This window comes from Ixodes scapularis, unplaced genomic scaffold (genome assembly GCF_016920785.2).
Source record: "Ixodes scapularis isolate PalLabHiFi unplaced genomic scaffold, ASM1692078v2 PGA_scaffold8__174_contigs__length_109621045, whole genome shotgun sequence".
Lineage (NCBI taxonomy): Eukaryota > Metazoa > Arthropoda > Arachnida > Ixodida > Ixodidae > Ixodes > Ixodes scapularis.
Window position 1 is genome coordinate 4,947,662 of NW_024609883.1, and position 10,728 is coordinate 4,958,389.

The 10,728-nt window shown below is 49.4% G+C and overlaps 1 protein-coding gene across 2 annotated transcripts in view; it reads right to left on the reverse strand.

The window, feature by feature from the left end:
- The window catches only part of LOC115308443 (carbonyl reductase family member 4), a 33,318-nt gene extending 22,599 nt beyond the window's left edge, over positions 1 to 10,719 (reverse strand). Inside the window, exons 1-2 of one of the 2 annotated variants that reach the window (XM_029966367.4) lie at positions 10,554 to 10,719; positions 3,912 to 4,137 (exon numbers count right to left, since the gene is read on the reverse strand). In XM_029966367.4, the coding sequence (XP_029822227.1) occupies positions 3,912 to 4,061 (150 nt within the window). In that variant the 5' untranslated portion in view covers positions 4,062 to 4,137; positions 10,554 to 10,719. The remainder of the gene's footprint in view (positions 1 to 3,911; positions 4,138 to 10,553) is intronic. The other variant, XM_029966368.4, reaches the window with a different exon arrangement.
- Between the last annotated feature and the right edge of the window lie 9 nt (positions 10,720 to 10,728).

Consider the following 10,728-nt stretch of genomic DNA (forward strand, 5'->3'; position numbering starts at 1 on the left):
GTAGGACTATCCCGAAATAGCTGTGAGCTCCGTAAGCTCCGAAGGGATACCAGGTCGCACCCCCAAAGAAAAAAAAGACAAAGAAGTTGATCAACCAGGTCAGTGGTTCTCAACCATCGATGTTTCGCAGACCCCTTGTGGATCGGTGGAGATGAGGGAGAACCCCGTTCGTGGTGAAGGGAGGGGAAAGATATAGGTTAATTATTATGATTTAATAGATTAGTATAACTAAGGCCGAGTGTGAAGTAGACCTTTGTTATTGACATACACACGAGAAAACTCGCCCGAAAAATGAAACGTTTCTTCTCGACCTGAACAAAGACAACTCTTATTGCCCGGCTTGACTAATGAGGCAGGGATTCACGGACCTCTAGAATGCCTTCACGGACCCTAAAGGGTCCGCGGACCCCTATTTGAGAACCACTGAACTAGGTTATACACCAACTCATCTCTGTGACGTCACGGCGCGGTGGTGGCGCGTCGATCGCACTTCCAGTCTGGGGCTGTGGGCAGAAGTCCCCATGCCAGACGTGTATTCCTGCGTTGTTTTGAAAGGAACCAGACAAAAACCTGCCTTCTCGTCAAAACGCCGCGACTGTGGCCGTACCAAAAGTGTCGAGAAAGGTTTGACGGTCAGTTTTCACGTGTTCGGTTCGTCCGAGAATCTGGATATGTGCCGTTAAAAGGGAAAAGCAGACGCCGCCGGACAATGATTGCTTGGGCGGGAAGCACTTTGGGCTGAATTCACGGGTATGTGTGGTCATCAGATTTATTTGTTTTGTTCCAACATGAACGCCAGATAACTCAAGTTGTGCGGACCACCTGTCTACGTTCAGTGCGTCTTCAAGTTCAAACGGCCGCCTGATTGTTCGAATTGTCGTCTGCTCTTTCAAACGTTTCTGCTTGTCGTCTGCTCTCTTACGCCGGTCCGTAGACCAAATGTTGGCCCGGTACTTGCGATAAGAAGTGAGTGCAGGCCTCAAAAGACTTAAATTTGAAGGTTGGTAAGCAAGCTCGATGTAAACAGAAGATACAAGGAGATGTTGGTCATTGTTACCAGTGACCAACACCGACTTGTTATGCCTAATTCAGTTGGTCCGATTCTGCTTGCGATTTTCAGTATCGTCGTCGACCATCTCAGCTACGGTTCACGCTTTCGCAGCCCGAGCGGCGTCGTGACTGAAAATTTTGAGCGAAATCTCATCATGCGAATCAGGCTTTAGCGTGCAATCTGCGGCGTTCACGCGGAATGAATTGCCACATGTCACATTATTCACGCGAAGTTTTGCGGTGTAACGAGCCTCGGTAATTTCGCTGACGCCGCTCAAGGTAGTTAGACATCGCCAGGTAGACGTAAAACCAACAATTCGAACGCGAAAAAGGGCAGGGGGACTCACACCGACGCCGACAACATCGCATTTCAATGGTTTGTTTATGGGCGACGGCGAGCTTCTTGCCCACACCCCCACCGCGCATGCGCGGCGCCGGTGGCATCCGCTAGGGGCGCTCCGGGCGCTCCGGTTTGTTTGTAAACATGAGTTGGTGTATACTATTCTAAAAGGGCATTCACACATATGCCTTAAGCGACTAAACCGACAGGCTGTTGCGATGCGGCACTATGACGTCAGCTATGCAGCGGAGAGAGGGAGGGATGCTCGGGCGGCACAAACAATGCTGGTTTAGCAGTGAATCAGTTTGTCTCGAATAACGGTTTGCCGTTAAACTATTTGCTGTCAAATGTAGAGCTCGCTAACTTCATCCGTGGTGGTGTTGAGTGTAGAAGCCGGTAAATTGGACTGCAAATAGCACCTCGTCAGAGACAACGTAATTGTTCGTGATGCAAGACGACCAAGAACAATGTGGAAGGTAAGACGAATTATTCGAGTTCATCCTAGACAGGACAAGATCATTTGTTACTGCGAAGTTTGACTCGCAAATACACTAATCTTGAGACGACTTGTCGAGCTTCCTACCCGCTAGAAAACTGCAACAAGCTCCGGGTGGCAGCTTGTTAAAAAAGTGAAAGCTGCTTACAACTCCCTGTAACGCCGAATTAGAGCGCAGCTCTTGAGGAGGAAGAGAGAAGGGTACTGAGGGGGGGGGGAGTTCAACTGACCCGGGGGGGGGGGGGGGGGGGGGGGAGTCACGTGACCTTGGGGGGTCACGTGACCTTGGGGGTCACGTGACCCCCAATGCCGATGATGTCATCACTGACGTCACTGATGACGTCATCAGTGACGATGACGATGCGGGAACCGATGACGTCATTAGTGACGTCACTGATGACTTCACCAGTGATGATGACGATGACGATGCGGATGCCGGTGACGTCATCAGTGATGATGAGGATGAAGATGCGGATGCCGGTGACGTCATCAGTGACGATGACGATGACGATGTGGATGCCGGTGACGACATCAGTGACGTCACTGATGACGTCATCAGCGATGATGACGATGACGATGCGGATGTCGGTAACGTCATCAGTGATGATGACGATGACGATGTGGATGCCGGTGATGTCATCAGTGATGATGACGATGTGGATGCCAGTGACGTCATCAGTGATAATGACGTCATCAGTGATGATGACGATGACGATGTGGATGCCGGTGACGTCATCAGTGACGATGACGTCATTGGGGGTCACGCGACATCGGCAGGGGTCACGGGACCTCAGGGGAGTCACGTGACTTCGAGGGGTCACGTGACCTCGGGGGGGTCACGTGCCCCCCCCCCCGAGGTCACGTGACCCCGGTGGGGGGCTCGCGCGGTGCATTATGGGACATTTCCCATGATGCACCGCGCAGTTACGCCGACGCCGACGCCGCTCAAGCCGGAAACGGGCCCCTAAGAGCTGTGCTCTAATATAACAAAAACACGCCACCATTTCATGACCCACGGTGGAAGAAGATGATCTCGTGCTTTCGAAGGGCCTGCATGCGCTCTTTTCTTTTGATTCTGGATATGTGATTCCGTTCTGACTGGCGGGTCAGATTAAAGCTCCCGTTTAAACAAGAGGCACTCTTCAGAAAGACAACCCATTTGACGAGGCAGTCCCAGGCGACTGCGCGGGATTTGCTTTGGTAAGGCCCGCACTGCTCAGGGCCAGAAAATAAATGCGCCCTTTGTAGTGTGATATCAATACACCAGACGGCAGTTCATAGTGGGCGATGCTGCAACAAGACGATGCCGCGTGTCCGACAGTGGCACCCACCGTTCCCGGAGGCCTCGTACACGCCGTAAATACATAAGTCACGTTCGTTCCTCCGACGGGCGTCAATGTACCTTTCCTCGGTCGGTGGGCCCGCCGGTCCAGGGCCACAAGCATTCCCTCGTCTCAAGCGCGGCACATTTAAGCCACCTTTTATTATTTCTGGGCCTTCCTTTAGAGACGATCACCCCCCCCCACCCCCCCCCCCACCCGTACTCTCTCCAAAAGTAAAATGTCTCTGGCCAACACGCACGCTGCCACATAAACTGCCTCAGTGAAAGGGTCTTTCGTATTGACGGAGACTGTACAATGGGCACAACATGGTAGGCTTATTTCTTTCATCTTTGCGTTCAAGTACAAGGTTTTCCGACGGGAAATGAGCTTAAAAACCCAGGAAGCTATGCTCGGTCGCGGGTTATCAAAAGCGAGCCTCTAGGCTCCCGTAGAGCACTATGCGTCGGAGGAGGCGAGCGTAGAGAAGGAAACCAGAGACCAGGGTCGTTTCCCTCGCTGCCACCTGCCCCGGAGAAGGACACGACGCTCCACACACAAACGTTAATTCACCGTCGTCCAAGCTCGCGTCTCCCTCCGCACGCCTCTGCACCGGCCTTTTATTGGCGCAAAGTGGCAACGCGTGGCCGCTTCCACCCGGGCGCCTCACGGGGCTACCCGGTCCCCCGCCAACCTACGGCCTTACGGCAAAAGGCTGCAGCTGGGCCAGGGTGGCGGCCACGCTGTCGGCCCGCCGGGAGAACACTGCCACGGCGCAGCCCCCCAGCAGGAACCTCTTGGCCACGCAAGCGCCAATGCCCCCCGTGCCGCCAAAGACGCAGGCCACGCGCGCCATGGCACCTCCCCGGCTTTGCACTTGTTCCTTCGAAATTGGACCAACGTGGACCGTTCGGACGGCGTTGCTCGAGTCTCTGTAATGTCGCGGCACGTGTTAACGAGAAAATGCTCAAAGTGCAGAAAAAACACAGTATACAGTCCGCACAGCACAAAATATTACTTTTGAAATAAGTATAGTTTGCAGAATATACACCGAAAAATATGGTAATTTCAAATGAGCGGACTGCCATGGCAATCCAAATTCGGCAAAATATCATCATTAGTGTCAATTCCAGCATGTAAAATTAACCAGTTATAAATTTAAAATAGTGTAGAATCATCGAAAACATTCTAGCTAGCATAAGAAAGCAACCTAAATTGACATTAACTGTGGGTAAAGCATATGGTGATATCAAATACGCAACTTTTGACAATTGGAAAAATCTCAAAATTCGCCACCAATCCTTCTGGACCAAATGCCCCCGAAAGACAAAAGGTGGATTTCGATAATTTAATTACAAAACTACTTGGAACATTTATTTTCTTTCATTTTTACGCACAATTGATAGACCTTTCTCCATTAAGCTTCTCCACACGCATATACTCTCTCCCTAGGCCTATCTACCCACTGTTGCCATTTTCGCAGGGCACCATCATTGTCAGTATCTATCTTCGCGTGTCTTTAGTCTATTTTGACGCTTCATTTTTTAGTATCGGTAGTGTGGGGTATAAACAGCGCCGAAAACCGATACGACAGCACAAGGCCAATCTGTTCTTACGGGCAGAGGCACGTTGGGCTGCACTCTATTTGTAGTTTGCAGACAACTCCCCAGATGGTGCTCACAACTCAAAAATGGTCGCCTTTGCTGTTTATGTTGTATCTGAGAGGATTGGAGGATAGACTAGAGAAGAGTGGGCTTGGGTTCAAACTTTCTTACAGTAAGCTAGGCCAAAAAATTCAGCAATCCTTACCGGGATTGATGTATGCGGATGATATTGTACTAATGGCTAACAACAGGACAGAGTTGCAGGAATTAATGAGCATCTGTGCTAGGGAAGGAGAGGAATTAGGTTTAGAATTCAGTAGCGAAAAATCGGCAGTCATGATTTTTAACGAGGATGAAGTTGAGAGGCTGAAGATACAGAATATTACAGTTGAGAGAGCTAGTAAATACAAGTATCTAGGAGTATGGATATGTGATGGTGCAGAATATCTCAGAGACCATGAAAAGTATATAATAGGTAAGGGCAACAGAAATGCAGCTGTAATGAAAAATAGAGCACTTTGGAATTACAACAGGTATGAGGTGGTGAGAGAGATTTGGAAAGGGGTCATGGTGCCTGGCTTGACTTTTGGAAACGCAGTGCTATGCATGAAATCCGAAGTGCATGCGAGACTAGAAATAAAACAGCGCGGAGTAGGTAGACTGGCTTTGGGGGCACATTGCAAAACGCCAAACCAGGGAGTACAAGGAGACATGGGATGGGCATCATTTGAGAGCAGGGAAGCGGTGAGCAAGGTAGAATTTGAGGATAGGTTGAGGCAAATGGACGGGGAGCAATGGGCACGAAATGTTTTCAGCTATTTATACATGAGGAGTGTAGACACAAAGTGGAGACAGCACACTAGGAAATTAAGAGGAAAGTTTTTGGGCTATAGCGAAGATACGGAAGAGCAAGTCTCAGTTAAGAAGAAAGTTAAGGCCACAGAAAGAGATCGGTGGCTAGAGAGAATGCAGACAAAGACGGCTCTGGAAAGCTATAGATTAAATCAGAGTAGCGATGTGGGCGAGCTGGTTCATGCTTAGAAATAATGGAAACAGCGCGCAAACGACAAGGACGGGAGGAAAAGGAGTACACAGGACGAGCACTGAACTGACAACTGAATATTTATTGAAAAGGACCCAACGAAGAAAACACCCACAAAAAACACACTCGCATCAACACGTGTCCATGAAAGTAATCTCCTTCTTATGTAAATACACAGAAGTTTGACTCACGCAGTTCTGTTCCCCCTCCTTCTTTATTCCATACGCTTCTAAAATTTCCCTGGCTGTTTTATCTGCTCCCCTCCCCATGATTGTGATCTTATTGAAATCAGGATGACATTTGCATGTTCCGCAGTGCAGGGGCAAATGCCCTCCTGCTATTGAACTAAGCGACCAGTCATGTTCGCGTGCCCTTTCATTTATGCAACGGCCCGTTTGCCCGATGTAAACTCTTCCACAGCTTAACGGGATCCTGTACACCACTCCGATCGCACAATCCACGTACTTCTTTCTGTGGTTTACAGTGCATTGGTTCCCACCCCCCCCTCCTCTCGGCTACTTTAGAACAAAGGTGTGCCAGCTTACGAGGCGCCGAAAACACGACAGGGACATCAAACCTCCCCGCCACCTTTTTCAGGTTGTGGGAAATTCTGTGCTGATACGGGATAACCTGAGGTCTCTTGCTAGGTCTATCCAGCCGCTGATGAGGTCCCCCCTTAATCTTCTTCAACAGCGTTTCCGCTACCGCCAGCAAAACAGAAGAAGGGTATCCCCCTGCTGCAAGCCGCACTGTCTGCTGTTCAAAGCTCTCTGCCATAGAATGGGGACAGGACTTATCAAGGGCAGCCTGCATACACGAAGACGCTATGCTTCGTTTGACGAGCTTTGAGTGGGCGGAGTCGAAGGGCAGAAGTCCCTTTTTCGTACGAGGATGGTAGGCCCAACATACGTGACTTCCTGTGAACTGCAGTTTTAAATCTAAATACTGGAGGCAGAACCCATCTTGGAGTTCATGAGTAAACCTCAGTCCCCCAGAGTTTTTTGCAAAAACCTCCATCACCTTTTTGACAACCTGATCCTCGAGGACCCCCCCAGACGATTTAGTGAGCACGAGGTAATCGTCCACATACCTGAACACTTTCCTAACGCTGTTTCCGTCCAAATTTTCTACAATAGCTCAATCGCACATGGCCAAATAAATGTCGCAGAGAATGGGCGCTACACTTGAGCCCATACATATTCCTTCGTTCTGCAAGAACGAAGGAATATGTATAGAACGCAAGTGGGGTGGGGGTTGATGGCTTTCTGGAACTGTTGGAGTTTTATTTACAATCGACGTTTGTCCTGTTTGACGGTGGTTACTATTTGCAGAACGAAGGAATATGTATAGGCTCAAGTGTAGCGCCCATTCTCTGCGACATTTATTTGGCCATGTGCGATCAAGCTATTGTAGAAAATTTGGACGGAAACAGCGTTAGGAAAGTGTTCAGGTATGTGGACGATTACCTCGTGCTCACTAAATCGTCTGGGGGGGTCCTCGAGGATCAGGTTGTCAAAAAGGTGATGGAAGTTTTTGCAAAAAACTCTGGGGGACTGAGGTTTACTCATGAACTCCAAGATGGGTTCTGCCTCCAGCATTTAGATTTAGAACTGCAGTTCACAGGAAGTCACGTATGTTGGGCCTACCATCCTCGTACAAAAAAGGGACTTCTGCCCTTCGACTCCGCCCACTCAAAGCTCGTCAAACGAAGCATAGCGTCTTCGTGTATGCAGGCTGCCCTTGATAAGTCCTGTCCCCATTCTATGGCAGAGAGCTTTGAACAGCAGACAGTGCGGCTTGCAGCAGGGGGATACCCTTCTTCTGTTTTGCTGGCGGTAGCGGAAACGCTGTTGAAGAAGATTAAGGGGGGACCTCATCAGCGGCTGGATAGACCTAGCAAGAGACCTCAGGTTATCCCGTATCAGCACAGAATTTCCCACAACCTGAAAAAGGTGGCGGGGAGGTTTGATGTCCCTGTCGTGTTTTCGGCGCCTCGTGAGCTGGCACACCTTTGTTCTAAAGTAGCCGAGAGGAGGGGGGGTGGGAACCAATGCACTGTAAACCACAGAAAGAAGTACGTGGATTGTGCGATCGGAGTGGTGTACAGGATCCCGTTAAGCTGTGGAAGAGTTTACATCGGGCAAACGGGCCGTTGCATAAATGAAAGGGCACGCGAACATGACTGGTCGCTTAGTTCAACAGCAGGAGGGCATTTGCCCCTGCACTGCGGAACATGCAAATGTCATCCTGATTTCAATAAGATCACAATCATGGGGAGGGGAGCAGATAAAACAGCCAGGGAAATTTTAGAAGCGTATGGAATAAAGAAGGAGGGGGAACAGCACTGCGTGAGTCAAACTTCTGTGTATTTACATAAGAAGGAGATTACTTTCATGGACACGTGTTGATGCGAGTGTGTTTTTTGTGGGTGTTTTCGTCGTTGGGTCCTTTTCAATAAATATTCAGTTGTCAGTTCAGCGCTCGTCCTGTGTACTCCTTTTCCTCCCGTCCTTGTCGTTTGTGCGCTGTTTCCATTATTTCTATGCTATAGATTAAACAAAACAGTTATTGCCAAAGAAAGCATTTATGACAATTCTAGGGGAAGCTCATTGCTGTTTGAGGCAAGAACGGGTGTTCTGCGAACCAGAACATACAGAGTGAAGTACCAGGAAATTGATACAGTGTGCACTGCTTGTGGAGAGGAGGACGAGACGGCTGAGCACTTGATACTCTACTGTAAAGGGCTTCACCCTATGCCTACCGGAGACAACATAGATTTAATAAAGTCATTGGGTTTTAGAGACAGCGAAGGGAGAGTGGATTTCAAGACTGTAGAGATTACCAAGCAAAGATTAAGTGAATGGTGGCAGAAATCGAGAGAAAACTAGGTATTTTCTTATTCACTGATGGCAAGGGGGTTTCATAGCCTCACTTTCTTTGCACTGCGGAGTGAATATAGAGTTCACATTTAAATATTCTAAGCTTAAATGGTAAAACAAAATGGCTAGGTGGCGTAAGCTACCGCCCGATCCAAAGGGCTCAGCCGTATTCATCCATCCATCCATCCATGGTTTAATACATAGATTTAATAAACAACATAGATTTAATAAAGTCATTGGGTTTTAAAGACAGCGAAGGGAGAGTGGATTTCAAGACTGTAGAGATTACCAAGCTAAGATTAAGTGAATGGTGGCAGAAAGCGAGAGAAAACTAGGAATTTTCTTATTAACTGATGGCAAGGGGGTTTTATAGTCTCACTTTCTTTGCAGTGCGGAGTGAATATAGATTTCACATTTAAGTATTCTAAGCTTAAATGGTAAAACAAAATGGCTAGGTGGCGTAAGCTACCGCCCGATCCAAAGGGCTCAATCAAATTCATAAAAAAAATCAAAAAAAAAGTCCATTTGCCAATTCCAACGGTTCCAGTTTGAAGGAATGCCCACTCGCTTACGCCGTCTGTTCACTGCAACACATTTCGCCGGAAAACTGATGAAACGGTAAAGCCTACTCCCATACAGTGAAGAGTGCTCTTTGCTTTCAGAAATGGCTGTCTGCGAGCCACGATTGCGAGCGGTTCTGCCGTGCCCGCCGAGCGGGACAATTAAGGAACCCACGTGCCTAAGGCCTACCTTCCTGTTTCCGCTGCATTGCATGGAGCTGCAGACGTGTCTGTTGCAGGCTCAGAAAAGCGAGACAGGCTGCTCCCACAAAGCCCTCAACTCACTTTAGCAGAACGCTGTAGAGGAGGCGCGTGGACCCCTCTCCCCTCGTCTCCAGAGTTCACTCTGTTAAAGGGAGGGCTGGCTCGTCCCGCTTTCCTCAACCTGCAACAGACTACACTACACTACAGTTGGTGACGGGCTGAAACTCCTCCCACCTCTTTACACTTTCGCGGAGCAGACGCTGGAAAGGCCTCCTTTCCAGCATCCACTCTGCTGAACTGGAAAGAGGTAGCTTCCCCAGGACTGTTGACCTGTCACCGACTGTAGTGTAATGAGCCAATCATTTCATACTCTGAGTGATTGTCAGTGTCAAGTGATATATGCTTGTGTTTTTCCGAGTTCCTGTCTATTTTTTTTTTCATTTTTTTCCTTCGTATGAAGCGTGCTTGTAAATCAGCGCCGTATCTTCGAGTTGTCCTTTTGTTGTTTTGCACGGTTTTCACCTCGCTATGCATCACCGACTCGGCCAAGTTTACGTTATTCTCCTACTTAACGAAACGATGCAGGTTCATGAAGCGCGCAGAGCTGAATAAAATTTGAGTTGATAGCGCTCGTCCTGTGTTCTGTGTTGTTGGTACTTTTGAGCGCTTTTATCGCCCACAAGGCACCTTGCGACGCCTTTGTGTTCGGAGCGGTCACGAGTCTAATTAATCCGGGGCGCGAAGGGAGCACAGCGCTCGTAAAAACGCCCGCGGCAGCGGAGGCCGTTTTGTGCACGGACTCGAGTCGTGAGCCCGGGGCTCGGTCGCAATGCAAGTTGGTCGTCGGCTTCTGCTGCCGCTTTTTTTCTCTTTCTGGCCTCTTTCTTTCCGAGCCATCGTGACTTGCATCAGACGCATGTTTCCAGCCCGCATCAGTCCGCGAGAAATACGACAAGGCGCGCGGCAATAGGCGCAGTACTGCCATTTATATTAACTGGGAAACGCAGCTGCGGACTGCCGTAAATTAGAATAAACCAGTGCACGCGCGCTCGTGTGTACCTGCGGCCGACGATTGGGCGCCTGGCAGCCGTCAGGTGGGCAGGCACTCTGCACCGCAGAATGAACGGCCCACGCACCGCTCCGAGGAGCCGAGAGGAAAACGCCGCAGCGAACAGCTCCAAACAGCACGTGAGTCTCGGCCGTGGTCTCGGGAGCAGACGCTCGTTCCGGCTTC